This window comes from Aptenodytes forsteri, unplaced genomic scaffold (genome assembly GCF_000699145.1).
Source record: "Aptenodytes forsteri isolate BGI_AS27 unplaced genomic scaffold, ASM69914v1 Scaffold155, whole genome shotgun sequence".
Lineage (NCBI taxonomy): Eukaryota > Metazoa > Chordata > Aves > Sphenisciformes > Spheniscidae > Aptenodytes > Aptenodytes forsteri.
This window is the reverse complement of record NW_008794446.1, coordinates 1,434,808-1,455,585: the sequence shown is the minus strand read 5'-3', so window position 1 is coordinate 1,455,585 and position 20,778 is coordinate 1,434,808. Positions and strand designations below refer to the sequence as shown.

Genomic DNA, 20,778 nt, shown 5'->3' with positions numbered 1-20,778 from the left:
AGACCAGCACTCCCGTCAAGTCTAGGCATGCATAACACATGCCCTACATGCTCCGGGTCCAGAAAATACAGTAAGAGCACATGCCTTCACGGTTAATGTAATATATCTCATGGTCCTTATGTGTACCTAGAAGGAAAGCTGTCAGCTGAAATCTTTCACATGGGTTTCCTCACTGACTTTAATGGCAGAGTGATTCAATTTATGCAAATATCTGACTCATGAGTCAAGACTGAGATGGCGAAGGTGGTCTCAGAGACTCTGCTCTGATTGTGGGCACAACTGTGTTTAAGGTCAGAGTTTGTAACTGCCTAAGTGCTGTCTTCAAGGAGCTCAGACTGGCACGACACCCACCTTCTCGTGGGTTTGCAGAGGAATAACATGGAAAGGTAACACTTTTCTGCACTCTGGGGAGAGCAATGACTGAAGCCTGTGAACGAGAAGGCTGTCAGGAGACACAAGCAGGAATCGCAGAGCCAGGCTGCTCACATGCTTGGCATGAAAGAGCAGGCATCAGTGTGCACCAGCGAGGGTATCAATAGCACAAAAGGATATTGGAGTTCAGAATAACAACGTAAACCTTCTAGAGCACATTACACATCCTCTGGGCAACACCATTAGTGGCTGTTGATAACAACATCAGTGGCAGTGGTAGAGATGGGTGCTGATATTCATAATATGAATTTCTGGTCCCATGCCAGATCAAATGCACTCCAAAACACCACAGGAATGGTGTAAGGGAGGGTGACCTGGAGCATCTCTGCCAAAGCAATATTTTTTTTACCTTTCAACCTCAATTCATTTGCATATCTTCACAAGAAACATCTCTGAGATGGAAACAGAACTCCTTACTCTTGAAGCTTGACAGAAATATCAGTGTAAAATTAAAAGATAATGCAGCAGGTTTGTGTTTAACCCTAGGAGACCATTTGGTCCACTGTTCTTTGCACTGGGATTTCTGCCAGGCTACCACAAGCCCTGCACACATAGCTATGGAAAGGGTTTCTAACACTAACCATAAGGTTTAGCTCGCAGGGTCTGGAAATAAGGAGCTGTGTGTGCCCATGCTTGGGAGTGGCAGTTCCCAAGCCTGCGGAGGGTCAGGGTGCTCAGTCCCTCCTACTCCTTCAAGAGGATTGCAGACCCCCCCCCCCCCTTCCTCAAGTGACACAGGATCAAAAAGCACTTATAGAGTAGGGTATCAGCAGCTGCATCGACCCTTCTAGCTAAACAAGGACCTGGATATGCACGCAAACATCAGATTCTGATTATCCACATTGCTTAATCCTTAGCTCGCTGCCAGGCCCTTGTTTTCTATCAGCCCGATGAGCTCTCTAGAGTTGGCTCACCCCATACCACGTGGCTGTGAGCCTGGCTTGGCTGCATCCCTAGTTCTCGTTCAGCACTCAGTGTAGACATCACCATTAAGACCAGTGGCTTGTTTGGGAAAAGGCTGATATAGAGGGCAAGTGCTATTTACCAGCTTCCCAAGGAAGTGAGTAACCAGAACCATACTCTTTAGGCTTGGGTTAGAAGGCCATAAACATGCCAGACTTCAAAGGCAGCTGATTGCACTCATTGTGAATTACCCTCACCTGTGCTGTGATGCCTCTGCCTACCCTGTCAAGATCTCCAGGAGTGTTAGCTCCTGATTGTGAGACTATTAAATCTGACGTCTTAAATATATACATAGATACATTCCTTCATTTTCTTTTATAATGTCCTTCTGGAAAATATTTCCAGCAGATCTAGCTGAAATCCCCTGCCTTAGCACCGTATCAGAATGATGCAATATGAATACCCTGCCACACACAGCTGGGTTGCTTCTCCAAGCCTGTGCTCATGTCCTCATTTACTTTTATGGACAACATATAGAAGAGTCTAATGTAGCTGAGATGCTCTGATGATGACTCACCCAGTTCAAACTGGTTGGAAAGGTTACCACAGGTTTGTCTGACTTCTTCACTGTCCCAGCCAAGAGGATAGAGAGCACAACCAGAGCCAATCAACAAACCTATGGAGAGAAAAGAAAATAGTTTATACAAGCAATTGCCATTAGCTTAAACACAGGCTGCCACTTGAGAATTAAAGTGTCAAACTGCCACTTGGGAATCTCAGAGAAAAAAAAAAAAATCTCTTCTTCTCCTTAAACCAGTAGAAAATCATTTGGACTGCTGCATTCTGCTACGCCGTTTTACAGCTGGAAGCAGCCTTGGCAGTTCAGCACCAGAAGCCTCAGCTTCTGTAGCTTCTACCTGAGAGCTTTTAGACTCCCCTTCTACTCTGCAGAACTGCTACATATGCTGTTTGGAAAACTCAACACAGGGTTAAATAGAAGCTGTGTTAATCACAGCATTTACAAGTTGATTGCTTCTGATTAATTAAAACAACAATCAACCACGGTCTATCAAGGTTCTAGCAGGAAAAGTAAACTGACAGTTGTGCTAATCTGTTGTCATTTTCCTTTGGTTTTCACCCTTTCAAAAGCCAGGAAAGAATGGTTTCATGTCACCTGATCAATTCATGCCGTAGGTACGCACTCCACAAAGTTTTCTCAAACCATTTCAGCTAAAACAACTGAGCTCTTGAGCCATTTACTTATTATCATGCTTGGCTTAACATTCACAACATGCTTTGCTTCTCCAGCCCTCATGCTGCCCCAAACAGATGTGCTTTGGCTAAGTCTTTCCCTTCACAAGATCTAGCTGGGAATCACCCAATGGGCCATGATTATTTTGCAGAAGTGGCATTTTTATCATATTGCATTCTCAGCTGCCACTGCAGCAGCTGCCAAAAAGCGGGTGTAGCTGGCAAAGCTTCTTAGACGGACAACCCAGAGAGAACATTTCAATGTATGCTACAGCATTTAAATGTTATCTCCTTTGTGTCAGATCTTATTTGCAAGACTGGAAATGAATCACTATGTAGATAACAGGCTGGGCTCACCTGGCACTTCGCAGGCTGTAAAGGCAAGCAAGTCCTCAAAAAGATTGCAGTGTGGGTTTGCAGTAGTGCCTTTTACCTTTTAGGTAGCGCACAGGACTGGGACAAAGTTTCAGGCCCTACAGCTGTCACTGGCTGACTTCGGGCAAGTCCCTTGACCTCATACCACCTCACTTTTCCTCTCTTGACAATAAGCACAATGTGCTCCCTGGCAAAGCACTTCTGCTGTCGTGTTCCTAGTGCAGCAAGCCCTGGGTGTAGTGACAAAGGCACTGTGGAGGTCACAGCAGACTAACAGGAGTCCTGAGAGCGATTCTGACTCAGGGCCTGGAGCTAGCTGTGCATTTCTACTGTCTCCATCCTCAAGATACCTAAGCTTCTCATATTTCTGACGCTCCTGTAAGACACAGAAATCACCTTATTATGTTCTTGACTTGCTCAAAGACACACCTGAACAAGGCACTGAAGTCCAGAAGTGGTATCCCATCTTTCTCTTAGCATCTTAGTTGTTAGCAAAGTAGGTCAGCAACTCCTTTGCTGCTCCTCCAAGCACATCTGCCCCTGTTTAGTGCCCAATATTAGCTCCTTAGATCTTCCTCCACTAAGTTCAGATTTCTTCTTGCTACTCAAGTCTATTTCTTCCTTTCCTTGTTGAGCAGTCACTGCCTGCTCCTCTCTCCATATCTACATCACATAATGGAAAAGAAATCCCTGAGGCAGCCCCCTCTCGGTGCATTCACGCAACAGCTGTAAAGGGAGAAAAGCAATTAAGGACACATGAATGCTAGGTATTTTCAGAACTTTGCCTGACCTGGATATGGTTGCTTCTAATGTCCTCGCTAATGGCTTTCACACTATCATCTGACTTTTTTCCCCAGGGCTGCAGAGCCGACGGCCAGCTGATAGAATCCACGTACATGAGAATTGCTTCTAATTAAATTCTCAGAAAAGATGTTTCTCAGACAAGAGAACTTAGGCCAAAACTGGGTCTATATTTGTTAAAGACAGCTTAAGACTCTTTGAAAAAAAGACTGATTTTCACTTGAATTGTTAAAGCAAGAAGGGCACTGTGAAGCGCTGACAGCACGGCTGATGTGCTAGCAATGGGCAGGACCCAATGGGACAAGGAGGAACATCACCACTGATGATGAGAATGGCTGGGGAAGGGAGGAAGAGCACCTAGATGCCAGAGATAGATAGCCTCACAGACCGGTGGACGGTGGTAGCCCCGGCCAGTCCTGTTGTGGTTCTGACCCCTTCCCACACTGGCCATGATGCCCATGACCTGCCTGGTGCCAGCCGAGGCAGACCACAGCTCAGTAGCTGCTCTGGCCAAAAATGAACCACCCTGGCAGGGCTGGTTTCAGTCAACTTGTGTCCTTGAACAGACTCTCTGGGACACCTCGCAAATGCTCAGAGGGCTCCATTGCGAGGGGCAGGACGTAGGAAGGAAGGCAGGCTTGCAGCCACCTGCATTGGACCAGCTGAAACAGCAGCCAGCCCTTCCTCACGAATAGGTCCTGGGAAAGCCTCCTGCCCAATTCTTCCAGGAGAACACAACAGCAGCACTGCAGGCAAGTGAAAGGACTATTAGCATAACAATGCTGCCCCTCCAAACCCAGAACAAGCTCTTACTCAGCACTTGCCAATTACTCTCCTCAGGTGGCAAGAGTGTCTAGTGCCCATTGCATTCACAGAGGGCTGTTTGTTTTCAGCTCCCTTTAGGTTTTGTTGCAGTAACAGGTTGTTGTTTGGGTTTTTTCCCACGAATATTGCTCACAGCACTTTCCACTGCCACCCTCCAAACACAGCTCATCCTCTTCCAAACACCGTGTACCTGTTCACACTTTCTGCCTCCGATGCTACACTGGATACAGTGGCCACAAGCCTTGGCAACTTATTTCCTTCCTTAGCCAGACCTCTTCATCCCCCTATCACACCCTCTTTCCCATTTCTGTACGTCCATCTCTGTAAGTCCAAAGCCCAGTTTCAGTCAAAATAAATTCTGGGGGTCAGGCTATGTCACTTACCCTGCATTTATAAAATACCTGTCACAAATGTGCCTTGACCTGGATTAAGCCTCAGCCTCTAACTTTGGTCTAAATTGCAATTATTATTGATGAAGAAGAATAATTACTATTAAAAATAATCCTAGATTTCCTTGTTTCTTTCACAAAGCCACAAAATTCTTATAAGCTCTACAGAGTAAATAACTTCAAACATAAGGCTTGCTTAGGCAAAGACATAATGTCTAGTTCTGCTCTCTGATCAACTCATGTAAATCTAGAGAAATTAAATTGGGGGACAGATGAGAACATCCTGGGAGAGTAGAATCGGGATCTTTCTTACACAAAAATCCTGGTGATGATACAGTCAAAAATTCATTAGCAGCCCAATATACTGTAATGTTAAATTGCTCCAAAGGAGCAACTGCCTCAATCATACATGGATGCTTGCCCTTAAAGCCAGTCCATGCTGTCTAATAACCAGCTCACGGCACCCACCGCTGAGCCTCACCATTAGCTGTGCCTCCCAGAAACTAATAAATCCAATAAGGGCGAACTAGTGTGCTATGTCAGAAAACCTCCCTACCCCAGCGACAGCTGGCTCTCCAGTTGGGTATGGGCTTTAGCAGTGCTGAGTTTCATTTATGGAGTACCAGCCATCAAGCACTGCAGCTTCTTTTCTGCTCACAGCCTGCACTGACTGTGACGATGAGATCAAACAGGAAACTGCCGCCTAACGCCGGTGCCGCCGCATGGCCCCGAAGCATGAGCAGCAGCATGTTTACGTGTGAAGGACAAGGTATAAAGCCAGAGGCAAGCTCACATGCTTCATTTAGCGAACACAAAACCTGCCGGAGACCAAAGGTGCTGCCAGGAGCACGGGGCTACATTCCCATCTGGCAAAAAGGCTTATGCCTGTAAATACCAATTTTGTCACAGGTACCAACTGGCCACAAGTCTTAAAGCTGTTGTTTTGACATCTCCTTTGATAACAGTGGTTTTCAGCTGTTTTTAATTCACCTTCAAATGTTTCCCTGTAGTGGTGTGTATGCGCCTGTTGTGGATTTAGGTTTATTGACAAAACAGTTGTGTTCCCCAGTACTTCTTGCAGGCAAGGTGTGGGCCAAACTTAGGGATTTACTTTCAGTGTAAGAATTCCACAAAGACTTAGAGCCTGCTAGTCAGTAAGAAAAAATTTCACAAGTTTTGCTTTATGCCCTGAGGTATGTATATATGTGTGAGTGTGTATGTGTAATGCCCCATTGCTTTCAGCAGGATTCTGCATGACTTCAACAGGGCTGATACTGCCTCGGTCTGCATGGGCAGTGAAGTTGGTAACTGGCATTTCAGCTCCCTTATTTTATGCACTAAAAGAGTGAAGTGTGCCTCAAAGCCCATGGCATTAATAGGACTTGGACAAAAGCCCCTCAGCCCATTCTTTCCCTTCTAATCAATCCACCCCTGTTTGTAAGCAACTAAATGTGTCGATCAGACCCTGCAAAAGCAAAAAGACTGCATACTATTACCACTAATAATTCATACATGCTTACAGCCAATTTGTTTAATCACAGAGAACGTAGATCCTGCTGAACAGCTGCAACCTCCATTTAAAGATCTAAGTTAAATCCAAGGGCTGCAAACCCAATGGAAATCCTTAACCTAATTTTGCAGCTTCAGTAGAGAGCAGATACTGGTTTAGCTCAAGAGTCACATCCTGGCCTGCCCTATAGTTATTGTATTTAGCCAGCTATGCTACCCAGGACACCACACCCATCTTTACAGCTGCTTAAAATGCTTAGGATGCCTATAACATTTCTTTAGAAAGTTAAAAAAATACAAACCAAATCCACTGTGCTGTAATTACCATCATCTGTCATCTTCCATTATCCACTACAGTCATTAAAAGAAATAGAAAGGGGAAGGAAATGTGCAGGTCCATAAACGGCACCTTCACAAAAGGGGCTGCAGCTTCAAGGTGCCAGGGAGCCAGTCAGTGGGACGGGGCCAGCCGGCAGCAGAGGCGCTGGTGGCACTTGGCTGCTGTTTTGGATGACGTGCCACACACCAGTGGAAGTGTTGGCACTGTCAGAGACCAGCGCTTCTGGAGCAGTTCTGCATTCGGGAATGAAACGGGCTCCTTGCCCTGATCCGTGAAACGCTGCTATAGCAAGTGCTGCAGCTGGCTCGATGCGCTGGCGAGACACGCAGGAGAGAGCCGCGGGGCTGACTTAATGCAGCCAGCTTCGGCAATGCAAAGCTGGAGTTAAGTGCCTGGCTTCAATATTTAACAGGGTCCCATTTAGCTACTAGGCTCTTTGCGTGGTCCATGCAGAGAGCTGGATACCTTCAGAAAGTGAGCTAAAACCAGCCTATGTGCTAAGTGAGGAGCTGCCCAGACCTACAAGTTGCAAAACTACAAACCAGGAGGTCAGAGGGTGGATGCCTCAATAGTAAACTACCCAGAGTAATCCTTGTTCATCCCAGACTGCCTTCCCTGTCACTCTTGCTGCGGGTATAATGCATGATCATATTTTAGTAACACTTAGCACTTGAAATATGATCTTGTCTGTCTGGAGTGGAGTTTGTGATTGAAAATAATTGCATATAGCAGATTCTGCATATGGTGGATGCTGCTGAGCAGGGGGGCGGCAGGGAAGGGGCAGTAATTACATTAGTGGCTTGGCACAGGTCTAGGTTTCATCTCTGAAGTGATAAAGACATGATTTGTGGCATGCAGCAATCAGCTTACTCCAAGAGGTAAAATATTAACCGCTATTAATATCTCCAAGAATAGCTTGGATGTAGGCAAGTCTCAAACAATAAATACAGAAGGAATAATAAACCAATAAACCAAGAGACATTAACCAGATTTTGCCATGGGCAAAATGACTGCACTCAGAAAGACCAAGATCAATTGGCAAAAGTCAGTGCACAAAAACAGAAGCTTGCAAATCCCTGCGGTGGGTGGTCCTTGGACTGCTGCTGTGGCTCTAATGGGAGCCTCCACCCAAAGATCTGATGGGCTTTAAGTAACCCATGTAGACATCACACCATAAATTAATTGTCTGTAGCTGTCCTGACAGTTCATAGCTAGCAAGTCCTGTTTTACAGACTCAGCTCTTCCTCTCATTTGTTGATGTCACAGCGTGCCCCTGATTGCTATATGGCTCATTCTTGTTTTGTTGTCAGCCCATTTGATCACTGCATCCTCAAAAGCCTGTTAAATAAAGCCAAACCTTCCCCAGTGTCCTTCCTGCTCCCTTGCACAGGGTAAACCTAAGCATATGATTCAGATAAATCCGATGGGGAAAACCATCAGTTTGATCAATAAAGAGAGGTAGTGATGGCAGTAAATGAGGCACTTAGCTTTGGATTCAGCCTCAGAGTCTTGCCGCTAGAAAATGCATTTTCAAATGGGAACTAAACCAATAGTGGCTTTCCTTGATTATGGACTTTTTAAGAGCCTTCTACATGGGCACTGGAAATTGTATTCCTTTTTTGTCTGTCTTCAGCTCCAGTCACAGTTATACGCTATGAATGCAGTGAAAAGGACTGCCCGGGCACCATAAAGGTCCTCCTTGGCCAGCAGTTAGAAGGGGTCTGCACAGCTGTAGTGCGGGGGCCTGGGAAGCCTCTCAAGCAGGAAGGAGCCCAGTGTCATTGTGAAAACCCAATTTGTATTTCCACCTAGAAAAATAAAAGGGATGGGTCAGGCTTGATATATGTACTGCAGAGAGAAAATAAAACCAGAACCGAATGCTGCCTTTTGTATGGTCACTTATTAGTGAGAAAAATCTTCTTCAAAATATCTTCCTCCTTTCTTTCCCCCCATCTTCTACTTTTTCCCCTTTCACTTTCAGACCTGACCAAAAAGAAACCTTGTCATTTTTTTTTTTCTAGGCATTTCTAATGAATACTGCTTATCTGACAGATATTCAGGCCATCTGGAGAAGCTAACAGACAATAATTTGGAAGTCATCCTTTTCAAGACCATTTTAATGATGATTTTTCCTTTCACATTTTTTCTCCATTAGCCTGTCTGAATCTTCAAGGATGATAGAAAGTTTTCACATTCCCATCTGTCACTTGAAGGTACAGTAATCTCTACAAGGAAAACAAAACCAATTTTTAGATGCAGCGGACTTCGACTCTCCAGTTCTTGTGACTTAAAAACTCTCCTAGCTGTGATGGTTTTAAAGCATTTACCTGCTATAAAAGTGAGCCTGCAGCATGAAAGAAAATTGAGCTGGCACATGAAGATTGTCTGCTGCTCTGAGATGTACCTTAGCCAACAAACAATGAGGTTAAAGAAGAATTGGTTAAAAACCGTGACGTGATACTTCAGCAGACACAGCCTCTGAAATCCCTGTTCGAGAAACTCTCCAGGAGCTGCAGCCAAGCAGCAACTGCAGAGTGATAGAAGTGGGTCAGAGCAGGTTCAGACAAACTCCAGAGCCTGGGCAAAGCAGCAGGACCTGCCAGAGCAAAGAGGGGAGTGGGGCGAGCAGGGCTGCGCCGGCTGCAGGCAGCCTGGCTCCCATGCCCGCAGGAGTCCAGCCTAAATTCAGTTAGCGAGGGACGATGTCTTTATACTGGCAGCTCCCAGCTCTTTACCCAGAAGCTTCCCCTCTTTAAGGTCACATTCCTACTGCTTGTCTTGACATCATCACTCTGTCCTTTGGTTTCTCTGTTGTTCTTCCATTAGAGAAAAGTTATCACATCGGTCCCTTCCATTCTTATTAGTACCTTTCCCAAGGAAACCCAGGCATGTACCTGACCTGGGCTTTTATTAGGCTTAAACATGAGATCAACAATTTGGGCAACAGTTCTCTGTTGAGTTAGTAGTCACTGAACATGTGGCATTTGACTGGTTCCCTATTGAGCCTGAACTGAAAGTGCATCATTTGAGAGAGGGTACAATTGCCTACAATGTGAATGAAAGCAATAAGGGAGTATCTTGTCTGAGTGTCCAGGCAGGGTTCTCCAAGGGCACACAGGTAGAGATGGCATTTATGCTGCGCCAAATTTCCTCCCACTCCTCCTCACAAGGGTCATAGGATGGGAGAGAGCAAGTCAGTTCAGGGCTTCACTAAAGGTGAAGGTGTTTTTGCCACAGACTGCTATAGCAGGACGTTAGAGGGACTCTAGACGCAAACCAAACAACAAAAAACAGAGAGAATAAAATGCTACAACCTTCAGCTTTGCAGATCCTGCCTCCAGTAACACTGCTTCATCTTCAGCATGATGGAAATAGTATTCATGGGTTTTCAGGCAAGGGGCAAAACCCCACCACCCTTTCCCTTCCAGTTCTGATTGCCAGGTTTTAATTCAATGTATTTGGCTTTGCCTAGCTCCCCTCCTTCTGATTGTCAAGCCCCATCCCTCAAATAAGACTTTTTCTGTTATTTTGGGTTACTCCACACCATGAGCACTCACTGCCTGGCAGCTGCTCAGCTCCGAACCTCAGTGAACAGCCACAGTGAAGAGCTGCCACCTGCCTGCTGCCGCTTCCCAGAGCTCTCGGAAAGTGGGGCTGGTGGCAGAGGAAGCCTAAAAAAGGCATTGCAAATGCCTGCCAGCATCCAGCATGGAAAAGTGCTGTGTCATGGGAGAGTCACAGCCCTTGCTTTCTCCCTGACTGCAGGCACGGGGCAGTGGAGGGTGCAGATAGGAGTTTTCCAGCAGATGAAGCATGACTTTGATTTTCATTTGATCAAAGGTGGTGTGCTCATTACGACAGAGGTGCTTCAGGCTCAGAGGGAGAAATCTCTCCACCCAGGGATGCTACATTGCTACCCAAAACCTAATGGCTTTGCTCTCTTTGGCCCTGAGCGTTTTTAAAGTAATACTGAAGGCTTCAGAAAATGGAGATGGGGACTGGGAGAAACCTAAAAGAAACAGTGAAGTAGGAAGAGAGGAGATATCAAGCACAGAGCTGCTACTAAATGGAAGTCAATTAGTAAAAGCCATTTGGTAAAAGGACAAGTGACAGGGCTGTGGCAGCTGCTGCCATGGAAAGGAAAGATCCAGCACCAATTTCAAAGCCCTGCAAAATAGGTGCTGGTGCAGGGGGTTCCAGGAGGCTGCAGCTCCCAACAGTTCCAACCACCAAAGATCACCCCTGGAAGTACTTCTTGTAACTAGATTTTATAAAGCAGCAGCAAACAGTCTGCACAGGTTGGCACTAGATATTAAGAAATCCAAGAGTTTAATCCTATTTTATGTATGCAGTAGGAGGAGTAATATGATCTTTGAGAACTAGTTGAATTACAGTGTGTAGCTGGATATTTCATTGAAAACTCCTTTATTACTATTTATTATACAGCACCATTCACATGCAGGGAGATTTAGAGAGAGCCAAGGAAACAGGTACCTGCCCGTGCAATTTATACCTTATGGGTTATGGTTAAGTAGGGCTAAGGCTGGCCACAGAGTCACGATGGAGGGTATCTGGAGGATGCACCAACTGTTTAGGGAATGAATATTCACTGAAGCAGAGACTCCAGGCTGACTCCCTTACTGCCAGATCACACAGTCCCTCTTACATTTTCATTCTCTCAGCCAATGACGATACAAGTATTTGGTACCAAGTAGAACATCCTTCTGATAGAAGCTCCACAGATCCCAGGTGATGGGAGACCAAGGCTCAAATCAGGAAAACAAAAAAGGAAAAAAAAAAAAAAAAAAAAGAAGGCTTTCACCATAGCTATTTTTCCCAACCATGAGTGTTGGGTGCAGACAATTGGATATGAGAGATTCCAGCATCACCAGGTTTTCTCCTTTGGGCTTCATGCAATACATACTGGCTATGTGCCCATGGATGAGGTAAACGGAGGATTATCGAGATTGTGAATCCTCCAGTGTTTAGACACAAGGCACAGCACTAAGCAGTATGGATAAGTCCACACTTGGCTGCTTTTGTTTGTCGAAGGGGATACTTGGAGGTATGAAAGTTATTATTGTGATCATGATTCAGGGTTGATCCTGCTTTAAGCAGAAGGTTGGACAGCCTTTCCAACATGAAAGACTTTAGGAATCTGTTTTTACGTCATTCAGGCACCTCAGCTTAAGGCAGCTGGGGCTCAAGTTACATGTGTACACATAGGACTACTTGCATTTCAGCTGGGTAGCCCACCTGGAGACCAGCTCCTGCTCCAGAAGAGCATGGGTCTTCCTTTCTAGGTGCCTCAGATGGCACAGGGCATATCAAACCTATGGAGATGCCCCTGCAGTGGCAACTTAATTGAGACCCTTGTCAGTACAATCAATGGAGTCTAGAAGCTATTTTTCTCACCCTAAAGAATACATACACATAGATCTATGACCAGGACACATCTAAGTCCACCTAACTCTAAGACAGCAAAGACATTCACATGGGACTGGCAGACATGACACAGAGCCAATAGGGAAAGCCAGACACTCCTGGACTAGCAGCTGGAGGCGGGATAGCCAAGGGCATCTCGAATGGCACTAGACACCTGCAGGTTATCGACTGAATTGTGCTCCATTGGCAGTATCGACTCAGAGTAGGATTTGGCTGCCCAAACACAGGCACCTTCTGTCAGTTTAAGCGCTGTTCAGTATCTCACTTGGCCTCCAGCTGCCTCTCCAGAGCAGTGCAAGTTTCCCCTAAGTCCTCTGTCATACCTGCCAGCCCACGCAGAGGTCTTGCAGACCCTAGGGTATCTCTAACAGCGCAAAGCATCTAGATTTAGGCTAATGAGTTTCACCCTAGATATCTACTGATCTTAATGTGAGCTTAGAAACCTACCTCAAGGGAAAATATCTGTATTGTAAACACCATCAAAAAGTGTATGAATCCATAATCGAATCCTGCCCAAAGTTACCTACACTTTATTTTGTCCCTTATCTTCCATCCTTCTGCCATCATTCTGCCCTTAAGCTGCAAATGCCTCAATTCCTGTCATGAATTCTGCCTTCCTTTATGGGAAATGACATGAATGTTAGGGAAGAAGAGAAGTTTACAGGAAAAATTGTCTTGCTCCTGAGCGTAAACCTGTATGCTCTACCTTAAAAGGAAGTTATTCCTATGGAAACAAGTTGCTGCTTCAAAATGGCCTTGATCTGCCTCAATTGCTACTACAGAGCTAGACCGACTCAGGACTAGCTTTGTTGATTCTCTGCATCATTCCTCCCAGAGTTTGTCACACAACAAAATGATTGACACCTCTTGTTCTGAAAAGGATGTGACATGGTCCAGTCAAAGACAGGGTGAATCTGCAGAGCGGAACTGAAATGCTTGAAGAACTCCAGAAAACACTCTGGAGTTTGACTGTCAGCTCATTTTTGTTTGGCAAGCCATGATCACTGCTTGTACATTATAAGCTTTATGGGGAAAAAAAAGAAAAAAAAAGCCTGAGCGTTATCACATGCCATCAGATTTCTTTATATGACAACCCATCTGTGTACTCACGCCATCGTTTTGTGGCTCAGAATCAAATGTTTGACAGTTCAAAGCGTCTAAAGCAGCATATGGCACATGACATAGTGTATTTAAATAGAAATCACTCCATTAGAAACACAAGGGTGTCTACTGTGATTAATAAAAAGTAGCTTAATAACTAACTTCCCAAAATAAATAATTCTCCACATAGTCATAGTAGAGAAGGCATACTCCTTTTCATTAATATGATTTTCAATAGCAACTGGAGGCTGGACAAAACTAGCCAGAGCTTTTGCATAAGCTCCAGGCTCGAAGGATTTCCCAGCACACGAAGGACCATGAGGAGAGAATGAAGGAAATATATCCTGTGTCAGTGAAGATGCCTAAGCAGACAAATGGATAAATGGACAGGCACTGCCATATCTTTTCAATACAAACTGGGCAGACTAAGGTTGTTACAAGCATTAAGGAAAAGTTTTCAGCAGCCCAACTCCTGAGCACCACTCCAGTGATTTCTACTCTAGATTCTCCCAGCCTTTGGAAATAGTTCACTGATCTGTGAAAAACAATAGTTTGTAGATGCTGGATAAAGCAACAAAGCTGCCCAGCCAATTCCTTCACTTCAGTGGCATATCCCCAAAGTGACAGGGGAACTGGAACTGATGCAAAGCGTACATCCAGTGGGGGAAGACTGCATACCAGGCTTCTGCCGCCTTTTTTTTTTTTTTTTTTTTTTTTTTTTTTTTTTTTTTTTTTTTTTTTTTTTTTTTTTTTTTTTTTTTTTTTTTTTTTTTTTTTTTTTTTTTTTTTTTTTTTTTTTTTTTTTTTTTTTTTTTTGTTTGTTTTATTTCAGTTGAGCTGTCCAAGGATTAATGGGAGATCAACCACTGCACATCTCAGTAGAACTTCAGCCATACTCAAGAGTTCAAAGTAGCACTTTCAGTACATGGTCTTCAGACCCTCTGGCAAACCAGGAGTACTTCTAAGCAAGTTCATACATGCTATTAGGCAATCTATACCTGGAAAAAAAGATTGAATGGGTTCACATTTCTACTGGGTCTGCATTTCTACTGGAGAGTCTGTAAGACCCCTCAAATCAAATGAGTTTGGAAACCATTTCTCTAGATATAGGAAATATAGTAAGATAAACTGCTATAATGCTGTAAAAGTCAGTGACAGTCACCAAACACAGCTGAGAATCACTTTTCCCTTTATACTACTGTCACTGGTGCTTCACAGGTTTAAGCCTCCCTCTACTCTGCAAAAATGTATACACCAGCTTCATTGATACACAGGCCTGCAGCCATCAAATGCATCTCTCTCCGTACAGTGTAGGGTTCTCTGATGGATAAGTCATAGCCAGCTAAGTGTTGCGAAATACATGGGAACTGGTGAAGGAGAGGTCAGTTTAATTTATTGTTTGCTGCTGTAGCTGCAGCACTTTTTAGCAGCTTTTAAAATACCCTCTGCATCCACAAGGCTACTTGCAGAGCATGCAGCTAAGCACATGAATTAAACTATGCACGAGCAAAGGTATACTCAGTGCAGTTTGCCTTTGTGCTGAATTACAGTGTAAAATCAAAAGACATGGAATCAAATCTAAGCAATAATAGACTCCATGTGAAATTGATCATTCGTATGGTTTCCTCAATTAAACTAAAAACAACTATTACCCCATTCTCAGCTACTTTGTTTTCAATAAGAGAGATGATAAGGTTCAGCACAGCTCCAATGAGAACTGTGTGACACTCAAAATACTGTTTCCATACTGTCGGACTGTCTGTGTTTTGTTTTGCATGATTTTTACATCCTCTAAAGTTTGCTTCATGTGACATACCCAAGAAAAGGATATTTTTTATTTTTAAAAACAAATGAAAAATATGGAATTTTCTGTGCTTTCTATCCAAAGGCATTCAAACTCAGTAACTGACCCAATTTGCAGAGGAAAAAATACTCTATCAAGTCAATTTCCCTCAAATAGTTCCCATTTTTCAGTTTGCCACAAAATGCAATAAATCATAATTTCGGATAGGAGCTGCCATTTGTTACAAATATATTGCACATCTGCAGCTCAGAAAAATTTGGCACTGCTGCTTATCCTCTCTAGAGAGAATCCATATGGACAACCTTACCAACATCTCAAACATACTTAACTCTTTCTGGTAACAAAGACCAGTGCATGAGAGGGAAGAACTGAGTAGAAGGCTATGATTCTCCCATGATGATCTCATGAGCCCACCTTTGATCTCATTTTGAGATCTTCTCCCCACCCACCTGTGAGTTATCCCAAGGCGATGGAGTAATGCCTCAGCACTGTCCAGCTCTTTATGTTGAGAGTCTTTTGCTTCCCATCTTCCTCCGGTATCAATTAGTAAATTCTTTTATGCAGAGAGCATACTTGAAACACAAAAAAAGTCTTGGAAACTTGGGTTGGAAGGGACATCAAGAAGTCATCTAATCTTTCCTTCAGCCTCAAAGTCAGGATGAGCTCTACTTGTACCTTCCAAGAGAAATATTTGTTTAATCTGTTCTTAAAAAGCCTCTCACAACGGAGATCCCACCACCTTCTAAGACCATCTGTTCTTGTGGCTCTGTGTCTGCAACAGAAGCTTTTCATGTCATCTAACCTATATCTTCCTTGTGGTAATTTAAGTTCACTCCTTAAACCACAGACTTTGCTAAACCCCTACCGGGGCTCTGAGAGAGCAGTTTATTTTCTTCCCCCTTTGCAGCACCTTTCTCTCCAATGGTTTAAGCAGTTCCGATTTATTCAGTTTTTCCTGCTAGAACTGGCCATTCCATACAGCCTTCTCTATCCAGAGGATTTCTGCGGCTGCTGGCTTCGATGATCTGTTGGAATTTTTCCTTCAAAAACCAAAAAGCTATGCCAGAATACTATCAGAGCAGCTGAATAATGAATCAAACTCATTGCTTTCAACTGAGAGAAACCAAAAGGACAGTTAAATCAAGTTAAATGAAGACCTTGAAGGTGATGGCAACCCTAACTAGCAAAACCCTAAAAAGAACTGTGTGACTCTTGGAGCTCAATACTGTTCTCTCTTCCTAAAAACTTTTCAGAAATGATGCTTTATAAGCAGCGGAAGACTCTTCAAGTACATCTTTACTATAAAGGCTGTCCTTGATAAAAGCCTATCAGCGCCTTGATGCCATCCCCAGCACTTAATAGTTCGGCTCCAATTTACAAGATCATTGGCTTAATGGATTAATACTTGGTGACTAGAGCATGCAATTGCTAGATACAAGAACACATTCTTATTCGGACCGAAGAGTAGTGAGCACTAAGGAGCAATAGGAGCATTGGCTGGACCTCCTACAAGGACTGAGAGAGAATGTAAGAAAAAAATGGAAACAAACAGAAAATGAACAAGCTATGCGGTGAACGTTAGATGGCTGCAGAAGCAACTAATGATGGCACTTAGACTATTTATAAAGTCTTCAAGGTGGAAGAGGAAAAGTCCCTTACTTTCAACTCTCCTCATATACTAACCATTATTTGCATTCTTTGTTCAGAACCAGCTGACTCCTGTGACATATCCAGCTCCTCACTGGCCGCTTGTGCCACTGATCCTTGCTTGAATCCCTTCAGCTTATAGTTCAGATATGAAATGAGTGACCTATGTTTGCTGTGATGCAAATAAAACCACCTGCAAGTGTTCCCAAGCCAAAGTTGTTTGATGGAGTTATGCGTTCAGCAAATAGCCCAAGACTGGAGCTGGGGTGAGGGTTCTGGGGTGCAGGCTGACCCGAGCTACTTACAGAGGCTGCAGTCTCTCCACTGCTCTTGGTCCCTGCAGTTGGCTCCTGCTTTCTATAGATTTCACACAACCCTGTCCATACAAAATGCTGTTTTACTAATGTATTCCAAAACATGAGTTCACTTTATGGCTTGGACAGGGGCTGGTGCAACTATAGCACCATAAGGGTTATGGGATATATTTTTAGTCTTGTGGAAGTATTACATTTAACATACAAAAGCACATGTGACCTTGCAGACCCAGTCTTTTAACCTTACCCTTTCAAGTAGATCTAATGGGGGATAACTGGCCCCTGTGAAATCAATCAGTTTTGCCACTGATTTCAGTGAAGCCAGAGCTTTAGCCACAGTCTTTAGCTCGCTATTTCTACAGGTAATTTCCACCACTGGAAATTGCCCAAAACCGAGTATATTGTACTATGAGAGAAACTCTGTCCTTCCTTGGCTTTCTATTTAAAACTAGAATAATACCCAGTAACTGCTTTAAGGGAAGGGATATTGCCCCCTCTTGGATCTGACAAGACTTTTCCTTGTCTAACTTACGTACTCCAGGGGCACTTCCATTGTAGCACAAATTATATCCAGAAGCATCAGAAGAGCCCTATAACTAAGTTGGAAAGATGGAGATCCCTTTCGTCCTGTTTTTTCTGAAATGTAAATGTTCATTTTAAAATGATACCATCACAGCTTCCAGGACCAGCTGTTCATCCCTTTTTTCTTTGTATTTTACTGCCACTGAATCCTTGTTCTGAATTATCAGAACAATAATTAGATTCGGGGAAGGGGGGGGGGCAGGCATTCATATCCCCCTGAGAAGAAGAGATAAAAGTTTCATTTCTGAAAGCTGATGTGCCAACAGTGGATAGTGGGGAATTGGGATTCCTTCTTAACTGCATGAGAGAGTTCAGTAAAGTTTATTAATAAAACAATTTCGATAAACTCCATTTATGCATTATTTGTACAAGTATCTTGGCAACTGCTTATTTAGCATCTTGAACACATCAGGAATTTTAAAGAGGAGGACTGAAATCTTGCCTCAGACTGTAAAAGCTTTGACGGAAGTGGGTCTGTGAAGTAATGAGGGTTTTTTTCTTTTTCTGCTTCTCCTTCTTTTTCTTCCTCCAACTAAAAACAATTTTCTAATATCCTTGACATAACTACTATAATGACGCATAATTTATTTGATCCTTACACAGCCCCCTTAGGATTACTTCTTGCAGATAGCCAATTATAAACTCTTACATACTTTATAGCCCTCATTATGTGTGACAGAGGCAAACTAATAAATAATGCAAAACCCCTTTTATACCCAGTCTACCTTGTGAGAATACAGGGGTCTGGTAAGGAGGGAAAAAGCACATTGTAATGCATTCTTATTTCCAAATGGACTGAAAAACTTCCTAGCTTCAGCTTGCTTCCTTGGGACACTCTTTTTTTCCCAGACTGGACTCCCATGGTTTGATTCATTACTAGATAAAAATCAAGTTCAAATAGAAGTGGACCATGACACACAAACTGTCACTGCCCTGTCACTTCCTCGTGACATCCTGTCAGCTGCAGACAAGAATGGAGGTCTGGAAGCAGAACAGCCAGGTTGAATACAAATGAATTGATATTCAGTTGCAGGCTTTTAACGGTAACGAAGCAGAAAGGGCCAAGGCCCAAGGAGCACATTTCACCCCGCTTGCTCTGCCTTTCTGGTGCAACATCCAGACACTGCTAGTGCTCAGGTCAAGGCTCTGGAGGAAAGCAAAGCAGCTCTGACTGTCCCTCAGCTGGTAGGATTCAAAGAGCAGAGTGAGCAACTCAGGAAGACATGGGGTTGAATATACACATATAAGGTCCTGGTGGACTGCTTTATTTTTGTCTTTAATTGACATGATGCTGCCTTTTAAAGCAAAAAATCTGCAACTGTAATGACTGAGAAATGTTACCAAGATCACTACAGAGACCTGGGGAGTCACGAAGGCTACAGCTGACTTCTGTCCCCACCAGGGAATTCTGTGCAACCATTACATTACTTATATTGTCCCTTGAAGCCTTCTTTTCCCTACATGAAGAAGAGGGGATAATAGTTCCAAAAGGCACAGGGATTTCTTGCCTCTGTGTGGTGCTTGGAGACCCTGAGGGACAGAGGGTAGGAGGAAGGAAGGTGTTCACACAAGGTTTGAAGTGTTGCAACCCAGAACAAAAGTAAACAACTGGGTGAATCATGTAATTTTATTGGCAGCCTTAGGGTGGACTCAAACTCATTCAACTTCCTTTCCTCCTATCCTTCTATTTAACAGGGAAGGGGAACACTTTAAAAAAATTAAACCAACAAGCAAATAAACAAGCCCAACTTTTCCAAGGGCAGAGCCCACCACAGCCCTTGCTCCAGGAGGAGTGGGCACAGCTACTTTCACAGCCTGTGATATGGTCTACAGAAGCCTGAACGTACAACTCTTGGCACCAAAACTAAGCATTATTCACTAAATGACACATCTCTCCAACTAGTGTCTAGATGGCCACAGCTAATTACAGTCTGAGATTCCAGCAGACATCTGGGTCTACCGCATCTTCCAATATCCCCATGGGGCTTAACACAGATGTGGAACAAATGCATAGAAAGAAGGCAGATGGAAGAGTGGCTGTATAACACAAATACCTTAGATACGGTTAAGTTAAAGCCCTGCCACTGAGTCCTGCTAGATTATGCAATTAAATCAGCAGCCCTTCATAGCTGGCTGTGGGGATGGCAACGAACAAAAGAAAGAGAGACATTTGCCTTTGTGTGCAACTACAAAGAAATCATCTGCCATTTTAACTACAGGGTTTGACTAACATACACTGAAGCACTCACCTTCAATTAGCCATTTAACCTAGCAGATCAAGCTGTGATCTGAAGAGGCTGAGGTACAGGTAAGTGTTCTTCTTGCAGAAGCCATAGGGACTGGCCAGAGGATGTGATAAGCAGGTATAATCCAACAGACTGACAAATTCTACATTTCCAGGAGTGAACAAAATCTACAGTATCTTTTCCATTTTGTACACTCCTCCACTTACAATAATCTCAGTGGCTACCTACCTCAGTTGGGAACAACATGTCCCTGGGAAAGTATGCAAAAGTGTCAGTTAAAGATATGATACTCTACCTCACGGTTTATAAATGCATCTTTTGTTTGCTTTTAAATAAGTGAAATAAGCATAAATTAAATGTGAGAAACTATTTGCAGTTTGCAGACAGCAACAACAACAAAACTTGATAGTGTAAACATCTGCCATTTTTGGTTAAAATGTCCCTGGAAATCAGCTTTTACATAACAACTAATCAAGACAAGGTTTTGGTGTCTACAGTCTGGGTCTGAATCTGCCTCCTGAAAAACGTTAGCAGTGTCAGGGTAACTTCAACAAGGTCAGCAACAGGAACCAGAAGAAGGTTCTTCCCACCCGGCTGTCACTGAGGGATGGTTTGAAAGGCTTCCTTCTCCCTGCCTACACCCTTCTGCTCACAACTCTCCCATCATCACTTCTTCCTCAACTGCCCCAGCGGGTTATTGCCACAAGCATTTACATGGCTGCTTGGGAACTGATACAGTAGAAAATAAATATTTTTTTCTTCCTGAGGACAAGGGGCAACATAGAATCAGGAATGAGAGGTTGGCAAGTGATAA

At 43.7% G+C, this 20,778-nt stretch overlaps 1 protein-coding gene across 1 annotated transcript in view; it reads right to left on the bottom strand.

Moving 5' to 3' along the window:
- The window catches only part of LHFP (lipoma HMGIC fusion partner), a 141,694-nt gene that overhangs the window by 11,532 nt on the left and 109,384 nt on the right, over positions 1-20,778 (bottom strand). The window contains exon 2 of the mRNA XM_009290166.2: positions 1,913-2,011. Coding sequence (XP_009288441.1) covers positions 1,913-2,011 — 99 coding nt within the window. The remainder of the gene's footprint in view (positions 1-1,912; positions 2,012-20,778) is intronic.